Raw genomic sequence first — 27,335 nt, 5'->3', positions numbered from 1 at the left:
GTGACTATTATCTCTGATGAAAATGGATGGAAAGGCTCAGGCTTAAGAGCTGACACGTAGCTCAGTTTTCAAGGGCTTAAGTTCAGCATACCATAAAAAGCTTTAAAGAGATGTTGCAGACAACCATACAAAATTTTGCTGTTTCCTTTTCAAAATCAGAAGCCATCATATGCATAATGCAATATTATTAAAATACCATTAACATTGGCTTAATACTAAATACTATTAAACTAATACTATTTATTTTATAAAGCATGCCTCTCAATAAATAATTTAAAAATACCATATCCTTAATTATATTGTACTGTGCATGTACAACATGATACAGTCAGCAACTACATAATTCCATATAATCTTTTCCATTGGACTTTTACCTCAGTTAGAGTGCAGGATGCTAGCATGCACAGATAAAATTAAGTATGCCACAGCAACTACCAGTAAAGCATTTCCTTACTTTTAAATGCTCAGTTTTTAATGTTCCTTTTATGTGTAATAAAGTTTTTTAGGAATTTAGAATTTAAAGCCAGTTATCTTTCTAGCATCCACCTCAAATCAATTTACAGCAATCAGCCTAAGAGTTCTCTTGAGCGTCTGAACTCTGCATATTTAAAGTTTCTTTTGATCTGTATATATGATTTATTTATTAACACATAATTAACAAAAAAATTATTAGGCATTTCCTTTGGTCAAAATTAGCATTTTTATTTCTAGAATATTAAGAGAATTTCCTGAAAACAGCAGAACATTTGATTACTCAAAGGTCAGTCAGTACACTTGAAAAAAATTGATGCTTGGGTTAAATGAGTATATTTCACCCTTTTCTCATCTAACATCCTCTCACTGGTGTTAGAATCACAGAGCATGGAACCATCGGACAGTTTGAGTTGGAAGGGACCTTAAAAGGTCATTTACAACCCCACTGCAATGAACAGGGACATATTCAACTACTCCAGGTTGCTCAGAGCCTGCCCAACCTTGAATGTTCCCAGAGATGGGACATTCACCATATCTCTAGGCAACTTGCTCCAGTTTTTCACCACCCTGACTAAAAAAAAATTTCTTCCTTATATCTTGTCTGAATCTATCTTCTTTTCACTTAAAGCCATTACCTGCTGTCATATCTCAACAAGTTCTCCTAGAAAAGTTTGTCCCCGTCTTTCTCATAGGCCACTTTAAGTACTGAAAAGTCACAATAAGGTCTCCCTAGAGCCTTCTCTGCTCATCGCTGGACAATCCCAGCTCTCTCAGCCTGTCTTCATAGAGAGATGATCCAGACCCCAGTCATCTTTGTGACCCTCCTGTAGACCCACTCTAACAGGTCCATGTCCTTCCTGAGGACCCCAGAATTGGACACAGCAGTCCAGGTGGGATGTCTCCAGAGCAGAGCAGAAGGGCAGAAACATTTCCCTTGACCTGCTGCTTACACTGGTTTTAAGGCAGCCTAGGATGAGGTTGACCTTCCAACCTACAGGCAGACTTTATTGGCTCATGTCCAGTCTCTTATCCACCAGCATCCCCATGTCCTTCTTGGCAGGGCTGCTCTCCATCTGCTTATCCCCCTGACTGTGTGGATTGTTCTCATCCAGGTGCAGTACCTTGTACTTGGTCCTGTTGAACCTCATGAGATTCCCATGGGCCACTTCTCATACTTGTTCTGGTCTCTCTGGATGATATCCCAGCCCTCAGGTGTGTCAACCACACCACTCAGCTTGGTACCATCTGCAAATCTGCTGAGGGTGCACTCAATCCTTCTGTTTATGTCATTGCTGAAGATATTAAATAGTACTGATCCTGGTGCAGACCACCACTTGTCATTGATGTCTATGTGGACAATGAGCTGCTGACCACTATCCTCTGGATGCAACTGTCCAATCAATTCCTTATCCACTGAAAAGTCCACCCATCAAATCCATCTCTCACCAGTTTAGAGAGAAGGATGTTGCAAGGGACAGTGTCGAAAGCCTTACACAAGTCCAGACAGATGACACCTGCAGCCCTTCCCTTGTCCACTGATGTAGTCACTCCATCATAGAAGGCCACTAGGTTGGTCAGGAAGGATTTTCACTTGGGGAACCTGTGTTGGCTGTCCCGAATCACTCCCTGCCCTCCATGTGCCTTAGCACAGCTTGTAGGAGGATCTATTCCATGGCCTTCCCAGGCATAGAGGTGAAGTGGTCAGTAGTTCCCAGGTCCTCCTTTCTACCCTTTTTAAAAATGGAAGTAATGTTGTCCTTTTTCCAATCACCAGGGACTGCTCCTGACTGCCATGACATTTCATGGAGAGTGGCTTGACAACTACATCAGCTGACTCCCTCAGGACTCTGGGATGCAGCTCATCAGGTGCCATAGACTTTCATGCATGTTCAGGTTCCTCTGGTGGCCACAGAGATGATCTTGTCTTAAAGTGGGAGGGACTCTGCTCCCTGAGTCCCCATCTTGCAGTCTAGCCACTCAAAAGGTGTGGGAAGAGAGGTTTCCATTGAAGACTAAGGTAAAAAGTACCTTGAGTACCTTGTCCATTGTTAGAAGTTTGTCAGTCTTGCTCACAAGAGGGATTACACTTTTTTTGACCTTTCAAGTTAGAAGAGTTAAGAGAGTTGAACACGTATATTTCCCTGAGGCAGTTTCCACGTGCATGACCAGCCTTTACTCAGCAGCTTTTCATTCTAGAGAAGGTCTTACTGACCCCAGCAGGTTTGGAGAACTTCTATTTCACATGGATTAATGGTTATTTAATAACTTATTAAATTAGCTACTTTTTAACAGCTGCATATCATGTCTTTGTCTCCAGTTCTTTAAACAGATTTATTTTACTATGTTTACAGGTATAATGGTCCTTAATTCCTTGGGGAAGAACCTCAGTTTCTTGAAGAAACCTTGAGGAAATTTGTAGCAAGGGAATTTAATTATTTTGAACCATATATATTTCAGAAGAGCTGTGTGGTGTAACACTGGTGTGGTGAAGAATTTAGGGAAAGGACCAGAGTAGAAGGTGGGGAGAGGAGCCAGATCTGTGAAGAAGAATGGCTTTTCATGTGCCTCAGCACTGCACAGCCCCCAGCTGCAATATGCAATTAGTGCTGTGTGATGTTCCCGGTCTCCCAGTCGGGGCATCCTGTAGAGTATGGCACTGGGCACAAAAAACAGGAACAGTGCCCTCAAGAACAGGCCACCAAAATAGTACAAAGTCCCACCTGGCCCACAGTGGGTCAAGGCTTTATAATCTGGATTTATTTTAGTCAGGGGAAACCTTCTTATATCAGGTCTGACCTGGTTTGCTGCCGTTTCTTCCAAGTACTTCTGCAATGCTACTCATGTGATACTTGCAGAATCCTCTCCCTAATTTTCTCTAATGCACAGGCTACTCCCCCTCCATGTAAGTGCCTCCTGAAAATTTATGAGCTGCTCACTGTCAACAGTACATTGTTTGGTTTCTCAAGAATAAGCAATGCTCAGTAGGGAATAGGGCAAGGGAATTTTTTGTATAAAACATAATTTGTAGGTACAGTAGGAAAAACACACAGAAAAAGATAACTATATCCTTAAAATAGGCTGGTGATGGCCATAAAGATCAGCACTTTGGATTTAAATTATTTTGGGGGCTTTAATTTTCTAAGCATTTTTTCATATGAACTATAAGAAACCTTTTTCTTTTAAAGAAATAATGATTATTACTTATATAATTATGTAATATTTATATAATGTGTAATATGGTTTTTAAAGATTCTTACAGTTAAACAGAAATGAGCTAATGTCCACCTTGTTGTCTATTATAATAAAAATGTACACAAAAGAGGGTTTTACTCAGCCACTCCCAAAATGAACTTGTTTGAACTGTTATTAGGGCTTAATTTTCAAACAGCAACATTCCAGTCAAGTTTTTTCATGAGTTTTGTTTTAAGGAAGGAGTTTATCATCATGTTACTATTTCCAGTGGAGTGACTTTTATTGCTAATAGGTAAATCACAAGCATTATTATACATCTAGTGTATACATATTTTGTGGCGTTTGTGTGTTTGCAGGCAAGTGTATGCACACATGTTCCACAGGCTGAAAATCTGACCTGTAGCTGTTGTAAAATAGAAAGAGGCATTAGTGAGTTGATGTTTAAACTCAATAAAGTTAATATAAACCAAATTACTGCTTACTGTAGCTCTTTTCTGACCTTTATGAACGCTGCACACTTTCCCCTATGCTCATCCTAATTTGATGTTAAAAGTATTTTTCACAGACATGTCAGTAGGAGGCAGTGGTATTTATTGTAATATAGACTATGTGCCATGTAAAATTACTGGAAGTTCCGGATTTATAAAATATGCTATTCCAACCTCTTTACAGCACAATCTTTTGTGCTATCCAGGTATTTTTTTGTCACCAGAGAAGTGGAAAGCTCTGATGTTGCCCCTTGTCTGGACCCTGGTTGCACCTCCTCTTTCTGCAGTTCCTGCCTTGCTTCCTTGCCCTCTATATCTATATGCTGTCTGTCTCTCCAAAAAGCTTTCCATCTTGCTACTAAATTATATTTAGTATATTTAAAGATATTTTCTTATCATTATTCTGAGACAGTTTGGTCTTACAGATCAGCTCAAAACCAGACCATCAGCCATTTCAGCCTGTGAGCTGGGTTTCTCTCCTCTCCTCTCACATCTGTGCTCCTCTGCAGCCAATTGCAGATTCTCTCCACCAAATATTTCTCTTCCTCAGCTACCATTCCTTGCACTGACTATCAAAGTGAAATCTTTGACTTTCATGAAATATTTCAGGCAACACTGCTATCTGAGATTAGCTACATTCATTTAAGCAAAGTAATATTTTAATAGAAGTGACACAGAAGCACGTTATGCAGATTTGGGTTATTCAGGGATATCTGCAGAGAAACTGGTCCTTTACGTAAACGTCTTCAAGATAGAAATAAAATTCTTCAGCAATATAGCAAATTAAAAAAAAAATCACTGCTAAAAGTGATTGAAAAATCTGAAGTAGATTGAAATCCCTTTAGCCTGAATAAGTTTTAATTGCATAACCTTGGCAGTACACAAAATAAAATCCCAGCTACTTCCAAGCAAGTAATATCAAGGCTTATCTACTGCTTATCTAGTAGAAAAGAAATGTCAACTGCTGCTGAATGGTGAGGAGGAAAAGATCTTCCAGATTCTCTTAGAAGAGAGACTTCATACTAGATATTTCTAATGACTATTCAAGAAGCTTTTTAATTATGAAATACTATGCATGCTTCTGAATGGACAGGGAATCGTAGAAAAATGCAATTGGCAGCTGACGAGTGCAAATAAATCATTTTAGAGACAGAAGGAAAATTCAATCTTAGTAATGGTTATATAATAGGAACAAAAAATGTGTAACAAAAACAGGCCACTGTTTACTCTCTCAAAAATATAATTTATAGTGAATACATTTTACTCAGCACTGCAATTTGTAATTTAATATGTGCATAAGCCATAATGAAAATATCATTATAATTACCTTTGAATTACACAATCTTGCATCTTTTGTTTCAAAACTAAAGAATGCTTATTATAAAAGCTGTACTTCAGTGTTTCACAGTGGTGTTCCCTGCCTTGATTTAACATGCTTGACTTACTGACTGAGTCTGTTCTATTTCTGGCTCTCAGGACTGCTCTGAGTCTGTGGGGACTGAGAGGCTGAGTAGGACTACAGATGCACATCTGTGGAAGGTTTTATGCGTGGATTTTTTTTGTCCCTGGTAAACTGGGAGATTATGATTGATGAGCCCAGCATTAGGGTAATGTTATCAGGGACACTTTCTGCCTCTGTCCTTTGTACCATTGCTGAGGTCAGACCATAATCATGTTAGCATTGAACATAGTGCTTTATTAATGTTTCATGAGTAACTCCATAGTAATCAGTCTAGCTTTGTACAGATAAATAAAACTGCTACAACAATCCCTGAAGCATACATGGAATGTTTTAGAAGATACTGTAATAGGTCTTAAAAGTAACTTGACTGAATGTCTTTTCCAGTCTTTATAATAAGTCTAATTTTTACAAGTTTAAAGGAATCTCTTTTGATGGAAAATCATTTCCACTGCCACTTCTGTATTTAGTTTGAAGTGTAAAACACCCAGCTGAACAATCAAATGATTAAAAAAATCAAACCCCCTGCCTGCTATTTATCCAATTGCACAGAATTTTAGTAAAGCTTGTTAACCAGTTGGTTAAACTGTGTTGATTTATGACACTGTGCCTCTGTGATGTTTCCTAGGCTGTTCTGTGTTTTCTTTGGTAAGTATCAGGATGAAATGCTGGAATTCTTGCTATGACTTAAAGAAAATGTTTACATTCATAAATGTGCAAGTAGTATAGAAGGATTTGTATTTACTCCCACATAAAATTACACATAATATATGCCTGCAGAAAGCACAAAAAAAGAGAAGAAAATATGAACAGAAGAAAACAGTGTCGGCTAGGGAAAAAAAAGATCCCACAGTATGTCATGCAGTACCACACAGGATTCTTCCCACTGAAATGAAATTACTACTGCTGATTTTATTAAATAAGGGATCAGGATAACCCTTGAAATATTCCTTAGTTTTCTGTAAACATATTCTCTTCTTGCTTTGCTAAGTTGCTGTAGAAATTCCAGGCTTGCACAAGCTTGCTGTGTTTTACACGTCAGCATCACACCCAGGCTGGTTTTTTTCCTCAAGATAGATTCTTGTATAACAGCCAAAGCCTGGCCTGGGGATGACCTAACTGAATAATACATCTGCTGGCCGGTTCAGATAATGGAATCAGACATTAGGTAGGGAATGTCAAACTTTCCAATCCCTTTGTATTTGTTCCTTTGACCAGTTCCATTGTAGTGACCAAAAAGACAGGGTACCAGCAGATTTGTTGTATGTGTTAACAAAAAGCCTACATGAGGAATTTTTTCTGAAAAATTATGACACATTCAAATTATTACATTTTCAAAATGTAATTCCATTACTGCTTACTACACATACTATCAGCATTTTTATGAAAAGGATTATCCTTCTTTAGCTACTTGCTCTTCATAATAAGCTTTGTAAAATACTATGCATATATCATGCTCTTTAAACTCCCAAAGTTATTCACTTTGCTTTTATCCTCTGAACTCCATCCAAATGTGAATATTTCTGTTTTCTAGTCACCCAGAAGTGAATCCAATATTCCAGGTGCAGTCTCAGAAGGACCATAGACAGGTACAACTGTATACTTCCTCAGTGATGCAATGATTCTCCATAGATTGCATCAAAATACACTTATTTCTGGTGGACATAGAATAACAGAGTTTTATCTAATCTAATTGCTGTTCATTGTCACCCCTACCTTGCTCTGCTTTTGTTTCCACACTTCTGCTCCTTATTATCTTTTAATTCTTTCCTCCCAAGGTGATTTTCAGTCTATTTTCTGCATCTAATTCAAATAAAGCTATGCTTCTTTCTCCTGTTTTGTAGGCAGTTCCTAATTTTATTATCATTTGCAAACTTCCTCAGACTGCTCATTTGAAGATAGCATGTATCTGTGTAGAGATGAATTTTAGCTACTGATCATGCTCTTGCTAAAAGTAGGTGATGGGGTGAATAAAGGCCATGCAGAAACTGCCTCCTGGTAAAACTGTGTAAGAATAGCATAATGCTCACATCTGTGGGGAAAGGGCTAGAAAACAGTAGAGGAAGGGTCTGATACAAATGGGTGATCATTTTTGATTTTAGAATCTGCAAAGTACTCCATTAGTTGAAGCCTGTAATTATACTACTACTCTAGTCTTCATCAGTTTGTCTGTCTCCTGGCAGTCTGAGCACACTTACACACATGTGGATCAGTAATTACCTCACTGTCAAGTCCTGTAGTTCTACAGAGGCTGAAATGCTATACTCTAAATTTGTGTAAGCAGCTGTTTTCTTCAACAGCACAAAACTTTTCTGTGGAGAGCTGCTCTGCTACTTTCTAGAAAGCAGAAATTGCACAAGGGAAATTAAATAAACTAAAGCTTAAGCTTTTCTTCAGGTGATCTCTTATCACATAGTGCCTTTATCCTTTCCAACATTGTGGAAAGAAAAGATAATAAAATGCAATTTAAGATACAAGGAAGATTCTTTACAAAATTTAAGAATGGGGGTCCTTAATATGCATCTCTCATTATATCTCCCAATAGGTGGCAGCTTGCTTCTCCTTTTTCACCAAGGAATCACACTTCTGTTCTTTCAGATGTCAAAACTAAACCTCTAGGTAAACTTTAGAGTGCTTATGCCTGGGCTCAGTTTGGGTTTTTCCACAACCACAGCCCAAAAAAGGGCTCTGCACAGTGACACAGGCACTCCAGAGACATATACCTGTGATTGCACATCCCACACTCCCGTGATCCTTTGAGCACACCTCCTTCTTTTCTAGCAAAATTGCACTTGAATTTACTTCCATCAGCTGTGACAATTAGTTGGTTTTAAAAAGAATTTTACAATATATGAGGTAAAAAGAGAATCAGCCAAGAAATGTTGCCCAGCTTCTTCCAGTCAATGACAGACTAATCTGTCAATGACAGAACACATTTCTCCTGGTTTGTGTAGTACATTTCATATGTCTCAAGTGATGAGGTTGCCATCACTTCCTTAGGAGACTGTTGTACATATGTCAAACCACTTATTCTTCTAAATGGAGGATACTTCTAAATCATCTACATCTAGGAATAGTTTGTTTTTTCAATATTCTTCTATTCTTTTGAACTTCATAGAGCTATTTTTTTTCCATCAACTCCTGAAGAACAATTTTCTTTAAATAGACAGTTCTTAAAATTAAATTACCAAACTGATCAGAAAAAAACCCCGACAAATCAACACAGCTAGATTTACAATGCTACCACAAAAGCACTTTTGGGAATAAAGCATAAACTGAACAGTTTTGCAACTGTATGGAAACCCACAGCTTATGAAATCACAGTACTGACTCCTTAAGAAAGACAGGATATATGCATTTTAAGGAAGTACTATTTCCAGAACAGAACCATAAATTGAAGTATTGCTGGCCAAAGCATCTGAATATACCTTGCTCTTTCTAAAAATTACTAAAAGCATACACATGTATTAACTTTATCAATAATAAAATAATTGTCTATCAAATTAAAGAAAAATATATATACCAAAAATGTTCTTTCTGCTTAAATTCTGGAGGCCTCATGATGATTTACATCAGAGCAGTTCTTCTGCAAAATTTCTTCAAAGATTCAGTTTGCTTATGTTCACATTTCTACACTTCCAGTTCATCTCTGATGAACAGGAAGTGCATATCATCAGGTGAATAAGGAATACAAGATGGCTTGCAATATATCAGCATTTATAGTATTCTTTTATTTTTTGATGTAGAGGTGGTGAGGAGGAACAGACATAAATTTTTCAGGCTATCTTGTATTACCAGGCTCATGCTTTCTCATGAGAGAGTAAAAAACTGAATTTAACTTTCTATAATTTGGGTACATGGAAGGAAAATCCACTGTAAAATAAAGGGTTCTGTCAAGCAAGACAGACTGCAAATTCTCCTTCGCTTTTTATTTTATTTCTCTAAATCTAGTTCTAAAGAGATGAAAAACAGAATTAGGTTAGCTTGCTAAAATACAGAACCCTCCAGACTAAATGAAAGTACAGCTTACCATCCTGTTGATACGGACGAAGTCTTCAGGCTTCTTGGCCCATGGAGGGAGATCAACGTCATTCACAACAATTTCATCTTCCCTGATTCCTAGATTATATCCATTACTGTTGACAAACATCTCAGGTAGGTAGTAAAATTCTGGAATTAACTCCTGGCAGGGAGAAAACACACAATGAGGCTTCGCATTTGAGATACTAAATGGTGCTCCCAGAATCAGGATCTCTCGTAGTACATATTAAAGCATTCCTGGTTTTGCTTAAGTTTCTGTGCACCCTTTTTTAAGAAATTTTATAACCCACTTTATTTGACTTACAGTCAAATGTATTCCTCATGATTAAATATTCAATTTTTGTTTTTCCCATATCTGTTTTTATGAAAAGCACAACTTTAGAAAGGCAGAGCATATGAGTAAAGGAGACCTCTTCAGAATAATATATACGAGGAAATTTATGCTAAGCTTTCAATATGAAAATATATTGGATTTTTAAATTACTATTTAACAAAAATACTTAAAAGGGAAAAATTTGAAGATATAACAGTATCTTGCTCTTACTTTCTCTATAGTCTTTAATTGCATGAGAAAAAGTGGCAAGTTGATTACCTATATAAGGAAAAATAATACACAATGAATGACTTTTTTCTACTGTAAGAAAAATTCAAGAATAGACAGAGGGAAAAATATCAGTACAATAAATGTCCTTCAAACATTTATGTGATACTTAAATATCACTAATATTAATTATCACATGATACTTAAGTATCACTACGTGATACTTAAAATGCCAAAGATCGATAATTGCAAAATATAATAAATTATAGATAACTTAGGGTGTGAAGTTTTTCCCAATTTCCAGGACAGCTAAACAGGAATGCATTTTGACATAATGAATATCGCTATTTTTTCCTATTATTTTAGCATCAAGTGTTGAACTGCAATAACAAAAAAGCTTTACATCCCACTATCTCTTCTCTAATATCCAGATATGGATTAAATTCACCAAATTGCATTGTTAAAAGCATTATGGCATTCAGTTGTGTAACATGATCAAAACTGATGACACAGCACCTGAAACCTGAGTCTCTTTGTGGTCATTTCAAAGGCTGCAGACATGCGAAGCAAAAAATATCCCACTGCAGACACAAACTTATCTAATTAAATCTGATCTGCAACTCCATAGAGAATAGAGCAGTTTAAAGCATCCTTTCAAATTTATTAAGAAAAAAAAGTGTATTTGTTACAATTTTAAGTATGTTTAGGGAGGCAATTTAATTGCTTCTTTACATCATGGTATACTAATATAGGTTAGACTAAAATGCAAAGCCAATCAGTATCTAACCAGTATAAAACATTAACCAAGTGAGACACGCCTGAACCTGAATAGCTTGTTATAAAACAAGCTGTAATTTCAAACAGAAAAACAATTAAATTATTAGACTTAGTACATAATAAAACAGAAGCTAGAGCAAAGCCAAAATAAGAACAATCGTGAATATCCTATAATGTTAAAAGAAAAAAGATTCATTTAGTGACCATCTTAAGTTTTATTATATACACCTCTAATTTATTCAGAGTATTTCTAAAAGCAATCTTCCCCCTTCCCCCAAAACAGAATTCACTAAATCTCAGGTTCCAAAGGAAGCCCTTTGGTTTTCTCTAATGGAGCCCAAAGAAGAATGAAGGATCCTCACAGCTGGAGAAAACTATACAGAAATCTTTCAGGACTTCAACAAACCACTAACTCAGAACTAGGAGCAAGCCACAGCCCACCATAAGCTACCACACAAATCACTTACAAACTAAGAACATTGCCTTAAAAAAGGAAAAATTAATCTAAAATCCAATATTCAAATGGAACAGAATTTATTAAGGAAAAAGTTAGCAAAGTTTGTTTCTATTTTGTATAAAAGCCTTGAAGCACACACCACTGGCTTTGATTACTATCCATTTTTATTCATTGTGGTGGCATACTAACCTGTAATGTCACAGCAACCAAGTTCTGTGGTTCCATTAAAGAAAAGTTATTTGTTAAATTTCCTTTTTCAGTTTTAAATGCCATCGTATGTAACTGTGGACTTTTACATCTAACATACCTGAAAGATTTCTGCTACCCAGAGACACATCTAGCGTTTAACTGAATTCTACTAACCTTTTGGCTTTAGGGGTATCTTGAAACAAAGGGATTTAAGCCACTAAGTATTTTTAATGGTATTTCTATTTAGTAAGTTTATCTTTGTTGGTCTTTGCTTTCAGGGTAATTTAATGTTCACTTGTCTGGTATAGCAGAAAACATAAATAGAAAAAGAATAAACAAAAGTATGTGATTAAATTTCTTCGTAAGATTTATTGTGTTGTGTATGTTTAGTTTGAACTGTCTTATTCCTGTGCTCTGGAAATTAACCAGTGCCAGACTTCTAAATCCTCTTCAAATAACACTCTCCCTAGAATCCTAATAATTTCAGTTACACATCTCCTGGCAGGTTGGTTTTTTTTTTTTTTTAGTCAAAGTAAAAAACTAAACACAGTATTTAAAAAAAAATTAATAAACCCGCTGTTTTATAGTCTCAACATTCTCTCCAATGTTATTTTTAGTGCAGCCTGTAATTATGTTTGCTTATTTGAGTACTATTTAGCATGAATTGAACCTTTTCTTGAAATGTGAGCCATGTCGCATGTGACCTTTCCCAGATACTCGCATGTTTCCCATACTTTGTATTAACCATTCAGTTTTCTTTCATAGCATTTGATATTCCTCTTGTAATTTTGCTGTCTCCACTATTGACTAGACTAAGAAACAACAGCACTTAAAAATAGCACAGATAAATATATCCCCTTCTCATTTCTAGAGAATGAATGAATGTATAGTATGGAAGCCTGTGGCATCCTGTATGTATGAACTTAAGATTCATGTATTTAACTACTTAGAAGCATAGAAAATGCAACCAAGCTAGAGAAGTGTAATAGAAATTTTGTTTTTATGTGTACATTGTTTATTCTGCTGTGAAAAATTGAAGAAGCCGTCTCTTCCGTCTCATGCCAATCGCAGGCAGTAGCTGGGGATAGAAGGGCAAATATTCTCTTCCCCAGGGCCCCCAAGCATGTTTCACTAAGAGAAGCATAAACTGGGAGAGAGAGAGGAAGGATTAGCAAGGCCAGTGAGGCAGCAAGGATGGAGCCCAGGAGGTTGCTAGTAAAAGAAAGGAGCAGACAGGAGTAAACCTCAGAGGAGATGACAGGATGACAACTGGGGCCCAGAGAGAATTGTGTTAACTAAGAAGCCACTGAAAGTTGCAAGAATGTACACAAGAATGCAGGAAAAGATAACAGTAGCAAGGGCTAGAGTTATTTTCAAAACCTATTTACATTTTTCTCAGCCAGAGTTTGGATTTTCTTTATTTCACAAATGGGCATGTGCCAGTTCATATTCCAATAATGATTATGACTAGAGAGAGCCAGCTCTTTCGGTGCTTTTCCTGTTATGGAGAGGAAACAGACACTGCAAATAAATAGCTGTTTTGGGGTGATATTTAGAGAGGTGACCGTGTCCATTCCTTCATTCCAGATGAGGTTCAGCTGTGACATCTATCCTGCATGCTATCTGCCTACCCTGTTGTCCCAGAAGAATTCGAATGACAGCAACCACACAATTCTTCCATCAACTGGTCTCAGTGTTCTTCATCTGGGGAAGTTTTACCTAACAACTGTCCTGAATCCTTCATTATGCAATCTAAGTCCATTTTCCTTTATCCTAGCTAACAATCCATCCCAGATACGGAGAATAAATTAATGTTTTCTCTTTGCATTGTTTATTACATGTTTGAAAAGCATTATTTACCAGCTTTATAGCCTTTAAGCTCCTAGAAGTCTAAATGAAGGACAATGATGTATTGCTCCATTGTTTTAGTTACACAAATGCAAAATATTCCTCTAAGCTTCCCAAATTAGCTAGCAGAATTATTGCTAAACAGTCCATAACTTAATTTATTTCTTTATATACTTCGGCCATATTATATTTTGTCACATGTTCATCACACAGAAGCCAAAATAAATGTTTTTATCAACCTTTGTAGTCTTTACATTGGAGATGGAGATCGCATACTTTTCTGACAGCATCTGCTATTTTTCATCCATTTCAGAGCAGAGTGTAATTTGTCATACAACACAGCTTTTTACAAATCACCAGCTTCATACTTTAGAAGTGTCATTGTTAAATTCACCCTGAAGATAGGGACAAGGAGACTCAAAAATTAGCAGGGGGAAATTGTATCTCAGAGATGGTATTTATGTCAAGGGATAGGACACAGAAGACCTTCTGTCTCCCAATCTGCTTTTTACTTGACAGACAAAATAGTTGATAAAAGGTTTCTTAAAACTCCTATTGCAACTTCAGTGGCACTAGTAGTAAAAGGTGAATGTAAAGCCAGGTCTATTCAAAGAAATGCTTCTTTGAAGCTACCATGACTTTAAGAAGTTTAGGTTTCAAGCTACAAATGTTCATGAAACACAAATCTCAAAATATTTTTTCCTACAATACACACATCGTGTCAGCCAGTGCAAATCAAGACATGAAGGAAAATAGCGAAACAAACAAACCCATAAAACAGCTTCCCTACAAGTTACATCATTTAGCAGGCATAAAATGAGGGACTGCAAAGAAAGGAGACACAGAAAACCAATGTTCTTTTAAAAGTCTGGTATTTTTAAAGTATTCACAGACCAATTAAGCATTTTAACTGCATATGTTATTGTATGCAACTCAGCTGATCTATAATTTTACATTAACCAACACAATTCAGTAAATGTTATTGGTTTCATTGCTCTTGCCAAAACATATCAAAGATTCTAAATAAATCTTTCTGAATACATTACCTGTCATGGGTAATTTCTTACCACAAGAAATAGCTAGAGTTCAAAGAGTTAATAAAAGTAGGGATTCTAGTGATCTAAATCTATTTGCAGTAATTTCTGTCTAGTTGTCCTTGACATTTCACAAGCTGGCAACCTCCTCTGCTCCCCTTTCATTCACACTTCTAATAAGACAGGTTAGCTTTCTATCATTTAATAGCCATCTACCTTTCAAACCACCTGAGAAGCTTGGCTCTTCTCACATGAAGAATGATGCAGTAAAGCTACTGAAGGGTGTATAAAAAAAAGTAAAATGAATATTATAACAGACATTTCTTGTCTGTAACTGTGATCTCTTGTTTATTTTAATAGCTATACTAAAACCCCAAGGTATAGTTAACAGTATTATATACCTTGTGTCTTCTTGTAAGAAAACATCCCCCAAATGCATTTTCTAATTTACAAGCCTGTGACAAATCCAAACTGCTGAGAAATTAAATTTTAAAAATATGTCTTCAGGTGATAGAGGACTGCTATTAACACTATTATAATTGTACACCACTTGCATCAAATATGACATTTCTGTTTAATATGTTTTGTTAAGGGTATACCATTTTATGGCCTCCCAATGAAATAAAATTCAACCCAGACGTTTTCACTTTCCAAGTATAATTCACTTCAAGGTATTAAAGCTTCCATTCCTTTTTCTTTCTTTCTTTTCCTCCCAAAAGGTTGATCCCCTGGCATCCATTAATTCCACAACAGCCTAGTACTGGGTCAAAGAGTCAGTCATGGGTTCCTCCATTTCACACTACGGCACCTTACTGACATTTTCTCAGAGCTACCTTTCTAACTTCTAAACAGACTATTCAAAACGTAGTATAACAAGTTTGAGAGGCATTAGGAAAGATTAGTGTCTGAACAGGAGGGTCTGGGGAAGTCAATGTTACCAAAAACTAGAGGGGGGAGAAAGGGGGGGAGGAAAGGAAAAAATGTGCAAGCTGGCCAAGTTATGGTCATTTCCGGGTGACTTGCTTCCTCAAAGGTCACCCTGCGAACGTTCATTCTTCCTCCAGCTTGTACTGATTATCTCAAGAGAAGGTCGATGTTGATAAAGGGAGACACAATAAAATAAACTGTGTTATCCAGGTTCTCCCTTGTGTGTTACCACTCTAACACAGCACATACTGCATTAATTCTGTTCCATCCACTGTAGGTGAACGAGTTTCTTGAAAATGAACCAAAACAACCCAAGTGTAAGGAACAAAATGGTCTATCTTTAATGCTTTGCCGAGCAATAATCTAGTATACACTACATTTTTCAAAGGTGGTCTACCTTTTGCCACAATTCAAGATGCCAGAATTACAGCTTGTTTTTCAGGCTGATCAAACTACTGCCACAGCCCTATTTTCATTAGCTCAGCATGAAATAATTCAGTTCCAGAAGAGACTACACATATTCAAAGGGGAGAGGGAAGAAGGGAAAGGAAAGGGAAAAACGGAGAGAGAATACCAGGGAGGACACACACAGGAGGAAAGGAACTGGACCCACAGAAATGTAGCTTCCTAAAGAGATACACATTCTTTTGCAAATTTCAGGTATTTGGTTTTTAAATTTTAATGCAGAACTCTGTGCAAGTGGTTTGGATAGATTTTTTTTAAACAACATTGAGGCTGTAAAAGAACAGTTATGGAAAGTGTCTGCAGTACTTAGAAATCTCAGTTCATTAGTTAAAATTTACCTACTTCAGCACTTAAGCATGTGAAGATAAAGTACCTCACAGACCTCTTTCTTAAACAGTAACTGATGTAGAAAACCCTCCCAACTTTAATTTCCCAAAAAAAATATATATTTTTTAAATTAGACCTTTCTAATAAAGAATGAAGGCAATTAATATAATTATTTAATACAGTACTTGAAAGCAAAAATTGTGGCCAACTTACAACACACAGCAATGAAGAATGTCAGATTAATTCATTGCACACTCTGTTTTAAAATTATTTCATAACCTGTGCCACGATAATCAATGAGATTAATAAGATCAGGGATAAATGTACTTAAAGCAGCTCAGATGAATTTCAAATGTATGATAAGGAATACATGAATAATGAACACTGGCTAGTCTTAACAGTTTTTAAAGCTTGCTACTTCGATGGATAGCCTGTATTTCATGCACTAAGTATTTACTATAAGGACTCAAAAAATCTTTAGGATGGGAAAACAATTTACAGCATGTATATCACATGGAAATCCACACTGCCAAGCCCATCCATTTATAGCTACATGTGGAGCCAGAAGAAGCTACACAAGTATGCAGAAAACTTCAACAGAGAGCATGCCTTCAGATTTTGAACTCACACACAACCTCTACCCATCTTCTCTTTTGCACACTCTCTCTCACAGGATTGCTGGATAGATACTAGACGTTTCCAGACAGCTGACCACGAGTTTTTGAATGATTCACACTCTCAGAGCTGAAGCCTTTCTGTTGTACAAGACAGTGGATGCTGCTCTTAGGAGAGTGATGAAAATGGGTGGAAATTTTGTGGGGGTTTCTTGGTGGTTCCCCAAACGTCACTGCTTTTCAAGTCCCTGAAAACTTGATTAAAATATTTGAAAAGCCTGTAAGTCATTCCAAGCTGTAGCACAACTAATCTGAAAAAAAAATGAGGTATTTGTAGTATTAATACTAGTCTACTTCCCTATCATTTTGCAGAATGAACTTCAAAGCCTCAGGGAAAAGTTGGCCCTGATGTCATGGCATTGAGAAATGTAGTTCATTAAGATCTTAAGCAACAAACAACAGCAACAATTAGCTGCTATACTCATTCTTGATTGATCACTAAGAAACACAGACTCTGCAAATGAAAGGGCCTTGCCAGTACTTTGCCAGTCTACTTTGAAAAAAAAAGTTTTAGAAATAAGGTGTTTGCTACTTCCCTGTGTGGGGATACTCAAACTCAGATAATACTCAATTTCACCTTAGCTTTTCATACTCTTTTGCTTAAGTAAGCATTTTCCCACTCTGATCCCTTTCCTCTGAGGTTTACCTCTTTGTTCCTTCACAAACAATTCTTCTCACTTTCATATGTCTGCATATTTCATAGCATTTATGTCTTCACTTTTAGACTTTAACTAACCCACGCATACACACATTTTTCTACCTGTATCCAACTCCTTAAACACATTTTCTTATGTTCTTATGGCTAACTCCAGTTTAGGTATATCTTAGATGGCTTCCAGCAAAGAAAACACTAACCATTTGCTTTATCCAGCAAGAATTCATACTAAAAAACTGGACAAGGAAAAGGAAAAAAACCCCAGTAACTTATGTTCTCTGACAGCATAATAGCTCTGAAAGAATGACTAATCAGACTGTTTCAGGTGGAACTTAGATGCCATGAGATATTCTAGTTGTTATAATCTAAGGATAAATCTTTGGTCTCATGATAAGGTTTCTGCCATCCTGTTGATCTTAAAGTTTCCTTGTTAAACTGAAGACAAAACAGCAGTGCATTGACATATATTGCTTATGCTACTGAAGTGTACCTCAGTAGATTTATTCCAGTTGTGGCTTTGTACTAATATACAATAAATTATTTTGGTGATGCAACACATCGAATGCTGGTATTAAATCTCCCCTAATTTCTATGGATTTTTTTTTGTTAGATAATTTGTGAATGCTTTCTATTTGCTTTAGCATCCCTTAAAGATTCAGCTCATTTTTGAATCTGCTTTTATCGATCTATTTTCATCTTAAGCTGAATCAATTCATAATAAATCAATTCAAGGTTATTTTCTAAACCCACCTTCCCTGTATCTTCATTAATTAACTAATCCCTATTTTAAACAGCATATTTAATCCCTAATGTATCCCTGAACAGACAGGTCAGGGATTATCTGGAGAAAACATTTATTGGCTAACATCCGTCATCTCTTACTCCCATATTAGATTTTCTGTAATGACTTAGCTCCACACAGCATTTCTCTTTCTAATGACATAACAGAAATGTATATATATATGAATCTGATTCGGGGGTTCTATAGTAGACTGCCAAATGTATTCTGGAACACATTGTTTTACAATCTTTCCCCTAGAGCAATGCTGACCCTTAACTTTTACTATTTTACCTGCTATCCCCAACTCCCTTTTTTTACATTCAATGGCATGAAAGAACATAGTTACTTCACTTCTTCACCTTTTGCCTTCCTTTTCTGAAGGTATGTGGGTTTGAGTATCTTTTTAGTACTTGTTTTATTTCAGTAAGTTGGGTTATTTTAATACAAATACATTTTGCAATGCAGCTGTTATCCATCCTTAATTCCTTCATGCTTGCAATAGCTGGCAGCAGCAGTTTAAATTATCCCACTTGGTTCACAAGACTCCTGGTATTTTTGTACAAACATTTCAGTTAATTGTTTTACTGATAACTCATTTGGTTGCTAGTTCAGGAACAATCCTTTCACTAATTATATACCCTACTTGAATACCATCTCTCAGTCTGTCCACAGATATTCCTTTATCTTTTGCAATGCCTTGATGTATTTAACTGCCCTCCTCCTGTGTACTAAAGCCAGACAAGAAGATTACAGTCACTTCCAACTGTCTTCCCTTATTTCTCAGTTTAAAGCTCTTATCCTTTGTTTGAGCCCCACTCCTAGGAAGTCACTTTCCCAGATATTCTAGTGGAATTCCAGGAAAACCAAATTTCATTGAAAAGTAAAAATCAAAATGTCAGCACTTTGAGGATATATCAAATATAGTAGATATTACCTCAAATTTGGAAATTTCCTTTGTTTTTCTTATAAGAGTAACAGTGATGGTACTCAAAATACTATTGACTTCCAGAAGAGCATGAATAAACATAAAATGATTTGTAGGAGGTTCAAGTTGATTTCTTTTCTTTAAAAAACATTTTCTCCCATAAGTTAGGACGGCCATACAATTTGCAATTAGTTATTCTAACTAGTAACTGAAAAACAACAGCATGCTTTGTGCACATACTCTTCTGAGACTGCAAACAGAAGTTCTGGAATAAAAATAAATCAACAAATTTAAACCTTTTTTTTTATCTTTGCCAAGACAAGTAAAAAATATGATGGCAATAGGACCTTGAATTAATCATTTCCTAGTATGAGTAGTAGTATACAAATAGAAGAGAAACATACTCACTATAAAAAAATGTTTTTTTAAAAAAGAGCAATTTTAGGTATAGTGCAGCCTTTACCTACTTTATTACTAGAAAATGAGAATCAAGAAGGGACCATATTATCTGAAGTATTACTGTATTTTTTTTCCTTCTGATAAGGTCCCATGTTTATGAACAATAACCCTTTGTATTTAACAAGGTAAATACAAAGGTAAGGAATAACAACAGTAAAATCACCCTGCTCTCTGGCTGTTTCTGTATATCATGTAGAAGTTGTTTTAATCTAATGTGTATTGTTGCATAATATCCCCAGGCACATTCAAGTAAAAGCTAAAGCTGTACAGAAAAGCCAACATTTTAAATGGGTCTTGTCATTAATGCTTTATTAATTGCCCCAGGCAATGCAAACCCAGAGCTAGGCAAGCTATAACAATATGACACTTTAAGGTCAAATCCAATTCCTGCTGTGTTTTATGGAGTGGGCCAAATATTGAGTTAACAGCAGGAAAGAACAATTTATTGAGCTTTTCTCCATCTCCTGATTATCTGATCTAAATTAGATCAGTTAGGTTGTTTTGCTCCTAAAACAAAACACCTTTTGTCCACTCAACTTCAAAGAATCTTTGACTGTGTTAGAACATTAAACTTTAGTAACATCTATTCATTTACACTATACATTACACTACACTGAATATAAAGAAATTAAATATAAATATAAAATATAATACAGCACCTTCTTTACCTTTACACAAACAAAAATACCATAATGAAATTGCATGTTTATCCACTTATTTAACATATATGTTACCTTCACATCTGAGGTATCTCTTTGGCTGTTCCTCCAGGACCTGGCCACTGAAGAGAAGGTTCGATCTGGGTGGTCAAACTTGCCGTCATTTGCATTTAGAAAGAATGTTGTAAAGGGCTCCTGTAGTTAATGAAATTAAGACAGATTAAGAAAACAGTACAAGGACTCATGCAGCAGGTTTCTGTCAAAATCCAAATACCTCTTGCAGATCAAAATACTTCATAGAGGCAGAATTAAAGAAAAACATGGCATGTCATGGTTACATGTATGCATGGGTTTCTGCACTGAACATCTGAGTATATTTATTGGCACTAACACATTTTGCACAAACAAATCTTGAGTTCTATACCATAAGACTAATTACCCATCAGTGGCAGACATATGTAGCTTAGTTCCAGTTCACAGTGACTACCTCCTTCACTGCAACCACGATAAACACATGCTGTGTTATTTATACAACTGAGTTTTGTTTACTCCTTGCATTTTGGTATGTCAAAATCTTTAAAAAAATTCTGTCTCTTAATCTTTCTTGCGTTTTCATTTAATTGAAAAGAGTAGGTTCCACTTTGCCTCAAGGTGAGAAGAATGGCTCTATGGTCATTATGAGGCAGACTATGGTTCCGGGATATGCAATTTTATCATTACTTTGGGGCAGAAGTAAAGAGATTTAATATGCAGAGTCTTTACTTTTGCTAATTCTATCTGAAACCATACTCCCAATTCTTACTAAATGGAAACAGCTACCAGCTTTTGGGGATAAAGAGCTCAGGTACTGGACAGTCACCACATTCCACTGCAGGGAAGGGGTTAACAGTGGACCAAATCCTTAATTTGACAGTAGAACCTGAATACTGAGATCACTGCCAGAAACTTGGATTTCCACCACTACTCCATTAACTCTCTTACTCAACTAATTGTTGGCAGTGTGTCTACAGGGATGGAAGTTGCTTCTTCGTCTTTGCCAGAGTCCCATAGGGAATGTTTTAAAGAGGGTCACTTTCATTAAATTCAAACCCAAACTTATTTCGTTGCATATCCTGATCATTTAGAAATTTTGTTAATCAAAGCAGCTCATGATTACCAGATCACAATTGTTATTACTGTATTATTCATCTATTATCTGAATTTTATTCTAAACATTCTGTTTCCTCCTATGAAATTTTTGAACAAGTCAGGAAACTCCTCCATTAAAAAAGAATTTTTGAAGGAATTATGCCATGTTATATAAATTGTGTGTAAATTGTCCAAGATGAAAAGGCATGAAGTAATTCATGTTTATGCAGTCCTTAAGAGTAACTAAAATATACAAAAGGAAAGCATGGATGCAAAAATAGTGAAAATATCTAAAAAAAGAGGAAAATAAAAGATGGAATTCAAACTTCCAGAGGCCATAGTTTCTCTACCTTTATTCCACATCTTTACAATTAATTTATTCTATCATTCACAACAGTCAACACAGGCTGCCTTCTTTCAAAGAAAAAAATCAAACCTATTTTTTTCCTCTTAAAGCATTAGAAATTTGCTTTTAAAAGACACATTCAAAAGAATAGTATCTCATAAATATACTTTCATCTTTGCATTTATTCTAATCATAGAATCCTATTATGTGTTAGATCATTAATTAAAATAATTGAAATAAATACAAAATCATCACAATATAATTTCTTGTTGGAGGACCCTAAATCCCATTGCACAATCACTTTATTTGCACTTGTGAATATTGAAAGGCTGTGTGGTGAGGAAGAGATTTATAATTTAAATAGAATATTAAATTTAACAGTAGCTCAACTTGGTGAGAAGTATAAACTACCACAAAGAACTGAAATATTGAAAGAAAATAAGTTTTTATCTATCCAGATTTTTAAGTGCTCCATATAGTGAACATTATGTAAAATATAAATGAAAATGTGTAAGATTAAGACCCAGAACGACAAAATGGAAAACAATATACAGAGAAATTGGATGATACTAATTTATCCTAAAATTCTATTAATATTATAATTTTAATAAATTTACATTTTTAATATTAGAATTATTTTGATTTTAAATTAATTCCTCCTCCCAATTACCTGTATATATTTGCAATAACAATTATGCTATGTTTTCTAGCTTGCCCTGACTGAAAAACATTATATGTTCTTGATCTGAACACAAATAATTCTGTCTTCTAACAACTCCTGCCCATCACTTTTTTTCTTTATAAGACATACGTAATTTTTGTGAATATTATTGTGGAGCAGACTGTGGATCATTGCAGAGGTTCTGAAACCAGAAGCAGTTGATGGATTTAAAAAAAAAGCAGAAACCAGAAAAGTGATATAATTACAATAAATTATGTAAAAATATTAATCCAAACTTCCATGACAACATTATTTTAAGCATCTGAGACAAATACACAAAAGCAATAAAATTCATAATCAAGGATTAAACTTTTAGTAGCTGAACACTACAGGGTGCCCTATTATGCTATCCTGCCATGGCCTGTTGTGCCTATCTTTTTGGATTTTTAATCCTTAGCAGAAATTCAGAGCTTTCACTTGCTTTATCTCAGACCTCTAACATAATTTTAAGGTAATTTTTATTCTCTTGGAAGTCAAGTGCTTATATTATATAAATATAATTCATATCTGTATTCAATATACTCATTTAAATACTGTTATTCTATGATACCAATTACTGTCATTTCATGTAAAGGTTTTGTTGCTGTGAAAGCTATAAAGCAGCACAATGTTTTCATTATAACTCCATCTCACTCATTACTAATATTCTGAATAAAATTCACGCCTTTTTCTCTGCCAACAAGAAGAGAAATTCGTGGGGTACTCAATTACATTGAACACAAGCTTGAGCTGTGAGAATGAATTTTTCCATTCAATAGCACTTCGATCCCTCCCTTGCCTTTTAGCAGAACCCAGACTCATTTGAATCCTTTATGGTGGGAGTAAAGGAGGGAGGAGGAAAGGATATGGTCATTCTAAGACATCCTATGTCAAACAAAAATGTCTTTCCAACGATTTGTAAGAGGAGAGAGAGAGCATGTAGGGGGTTTGTCAGAGTGACATACACTTTTTGCCTGATATATCTGTGATTGTCCTGCTCAAACCTAGTAAAAAGAAGACCCAAATTCACTTCTGTTTACCAGATGACACCCAGTCCTCCTCACCTTTGAATCTCACTAAAAATTGGTTTTAACTCAATCCAATCTAACTCATAATAAATCCAGAATTCCTTCCACTGAGTACAAATATGCAGTCATTGCAACAGAAACTGGAAGACAATTATTCTCTCCAAACATCTTGACTACCACATTAGAGAATCATGCTCTCAAATACTGATCTCTGTTTCCATGAAGATGCAACTGATTTACAAAAATATAACTTCTTCAATAGCAATTATTGAGAGCATCCCATTGTACCATAACTCTATCCTATTTCTCCTAAAAATCTGAAAACAGCGCTGATATTCACATTCTATGTGATTCAAGTCAGAATTCGTTCTTCCTTTTTTCTTTTTCCTTCTGTTTACTTTTCAGGTCAAGTCACTGGACTATATGGAATTCTGAACTAGCATTCTTGTTTTAAACTATTCTGTCTTCTGCAACTTAAATATTCACTGCTCCAGATGAAATGCACATGAAGAAAATGAGTCTTCAGGTGGTAAGGTCACCTAGCCATAAACTATGAATATTCAATTTCATTTACACAAAAAATGGAACGATATCAACAGAATATTTATATATTAATGATGAAAAAAAGGCAGAGATATCAAAATTAACTACACAGGACAGAACTGAGGCTAAGACATACAGTGTCTTTTAAAAAACTAGCCTGAGGCATGTATTGGGTTTGTGTGGCAAAGTTCTGGTAGTGGGGGAGGCTACAGGGGTGGCTTCTGTGAGAAGCTTTTGCCATGTCCAATAGTGCCAATGCCTGCTGGCTCCAAGATGGACCTGCCACTGACCAAAGCTAAGCCTGTCAGTTATAGCAAAGTGCCTTTATGATGACAGACTTAAGAGTCAGGGAAAAACTGCAGAAGAACACTAGAGAGAGGAATGACAATATGTGAGAGGAACAGCTCTGCAGACAACCAAGTCAGTGCAAGAGGAGGGGCAGGAGGTGCTCCAGGCTCTGGAGTGGAGATTCCCCTCCAGCCCATCATGTGGCCCCTGTGCCCGTACAGCCCATGGAAGTCCAGAGGGGAACAAAGATCCACCTGCAGACCCTGGAGGAATCCATGCCAGAGCAGGTGGATGCCTGAGGGAGGCCATGATCCTCCGGGAAGCCTGTGCTGGAGTCCTGGCAGGGACCTGTGCTTCTATGGGGAGGGGAGCCCATGTGGGAGCAGGTTTGTTGGCAGGACTTGTGACCCCACAGGGGACCCACTATTGCAGTCTGTTCCTGAGGGACTGCATCCTGTGGGAGTCACCCACACTGGAGCAGCTCATGAAGAACTGCAGCCCACAGGAAGGACTCACTTTGGAGGAGTTCATGGAGGACTGTCTCCCAGGAGCAGCGGAAGAGTGTGCAGTCCTCCTCCCGAGGAGAAAGGAGTTGCAGAGACAATGTACAATGAACTGAGCACAGCCCCCATTTCCCATTCCCCTCTGTGGGTGGGGAGAGGTGGAATAGAATTTAGGAGTTAAGCCCAGAGAAGAAAGGAGGGGGTAGGAGGAAGGTGGTTTTAAGATTTGGCTTTATTTTTCATTAGCCTGCTCTCATTTAATTGGTTCAAACTAACTTCCCCGAGCTGAGTCTGTTTTGCCCATGATGGTAATTGGTGAGGGATCTCTCCCTGCCCTTATCTCAACCCATGAGCCTTTTCCTCATTTTTTCTCTCTCCTGCCCAGCTGAAGAGGGGAATAGTAGAGCAGTTTTGGTGGGTACCTAACATCCAGGCAGAGCCAACCCACCACAATACATCGGATAAGGGAAAGCGTCTGAGGGAAATACAAGGCAGCAGGGAACAGATTATCACAGAATTGACTCAGAAGTATGATACTGAAAGCAATGTTTTCAAGACAACTGACAGAAACCAGATTGCATCTGTCAAAGCTGAAAAGCAAGACTTAAAATAGTTTTTAAGGTTTTGTGGCAATTACACAATTCTCTATATATACACTTCAGAGTGGCTGAAAGTTCCTTACCTACTGCAAATACTGTTTCCTCCAATACTAAAGTCTAGGCAGGCAGTTTTTTCCCTTGGATCTCCATTACTACATATTGTTTTGTTCTGCTTCTATCTAGACTCTCATTTCGAATTTACTTTTTGCCACAGCTTTTTCATTTATTTCCTTCCTTTTTTCTCTTTCTTTTGCTTTTCTTTTTCTCTTTTTCTTTGGTTTACACAGTCTTCTCCCATGGTTTTAGTTTGTACTCCTGTCCTTCACTCTCAGTTTGTTGTCACTTTCTCCCAAAAGCTCTACTGTAACACATCTTTTCCCATCACTCTTCTCCAGTCTCTCAAAATACTGAAAGCATTTTTCTGTCTGAATCTCTTCATCTCTTAATGTCACCTTCCTCTTTCTGGACTAGACTCTAATTTACCTTTTCTTATACAGTCTTCTTCACAAACTCATATCAAAGCTCTAGATAAAGAAATTCATGAGCAAGAAATACTGCTTTAACTTACAGAAATCAGACCTAGCCTTATCTATCAATTTCACTGGCACAATCTTCTCCCTTAGGATATTTCATTCTTTATTTTGTAACAAAAATATTTCTCTGTGGATCACTATGACTTTATAATCTTCATTGCCATAATCTTTTCCTCTACACACACTTATTTTCAAATACCTATTTAGGGTTTCCATTTGCAGCCTTATCCAGTCTTATCATACTACTATATTTTTTTCCTTTTCTGAGGTTCAAACTTTCCCTGAATCTGTATTCTTCCACTTCTGTTGTCTACTCCCATTAGAGACTGCTTTTTTAGCTGGTCAATCATATTTAAATAATCTTTAAAATACCTATGCAGGAGTGTCCCTGTATTTAAGTTACCTGTTGTTTTCACCTTTTCATTGGCAACTTCTTCTCTGGAAATCACTGGTTTCCTCTTCTGCTTTCTGTTCTCACATATATTATCTGCTCTAACAAATGTAATTTGTCAAATCTGTATTGCAAGGCCATCAAGACAAAGACCTTGTTCTCTTGCTCTTTCAGGTGAGAACACAAGGAGAGCAAGAACTTCTACAGTATTACATGAACAATAGTAGTAAAAACGACATTGCATTAGCCTAATACAGGAAATGAATACTCCTTGGTGGGTTGTACATTCAGCCTGTAAGCTGGCTTCCAGCTCTGAGAATTTGCCAACTAGCAAGAGGGGATCTTTTTCTGTATAGTAACCAAAATTAATAGATAAACATGCAAATAAAACTACTGTTTTTAATCTACGTTAAGGCAACAAAGAAGCACATGCACTATAAAATGTATTCAGTAGACGAATAATTTAGCAACATTTAAAAGGATTACAATGGTGACCCAACACAGGACTGTAATCAACACTTAGTTTCCCATGGTTTAAGAAATATATCCTGAAACCACAGACACATGAATTCTTCCCTTCTGAGCAGAAAGAAGGAGAACATGTCTAAGGGAAGCTGAGATGAGTGAAAACTCAATTACTGAGCTTTGTGTGGCTCTGTTTTGCTTGTATGCAAAACATGCTTAGAATACACCTTATGCGACAGATATTTATTTGCAGGGTGTACTTTAACTTAAGTAATTACACAGTGACTCAATTTTTCATTAATTAAGGTTTCTCTGTGAAACCTTCTGTATCTCATCAACAGTATCTCATCTTTATTCTGTAGATCATTGTGATAACACGTAAACTGAATTCAGATTCATTCTATCTTTGAAGTTTGGTCCCCTTCCCCAGATCTGATTT

The 27,335-nt window shown here is 36.4% G+C and overlaps 1 protein-coding gene across 7 annotated transcripts in view; it reads right to left on the bottom strand.

The window, feature by feature from the left end:
• Positions 1-27,335, bottom strand: part of NBEA (neurobeachin) — a 467,670-nt gene that overhangs the window by 47,166 nt on the left and 393,169 nt on the right. For all 7 annotated transcript variants that reach the window (XM_039566467.1, XM_039566482.1, XM_039566485.1 and 4 more), the window contains 2 exons: positions 20,448-20,567; positions 9,644-9,796 (listed from right to left, as the gene is read on the bottom strand). In XM_039566467.1, coding sequence (XP_039422401.1) covers positions 9,644-9,796; positions 20,448-20,567 — 273 coding nt within the window. The remainder of the gene's footprint in view (positions 1-9,643; positions 9,797-20,447; positions 20,568-27,335) is intronic.

The sequence above is a fragment of the Corvus cornix genome, chromosome 1, assembly GCF_000738735.6.
Source record: "Corvus cornix cornix isolate S_Up_H32 chromosome 1, ASM73873v5, whole genome shotgun sequence".
NCBI classification, from domain to species: domain Eukaryota; kingdom Metazoa; phylum Chordata; class Aves; order Passeriformes; family Corvidae; genus Corvus; species Corvus cornix.
The sequence above is the reverse complement of the archived record's forward strand: the minus strand, read 5'-3'. Positions and strand labels throughout refer to the sequence as shown.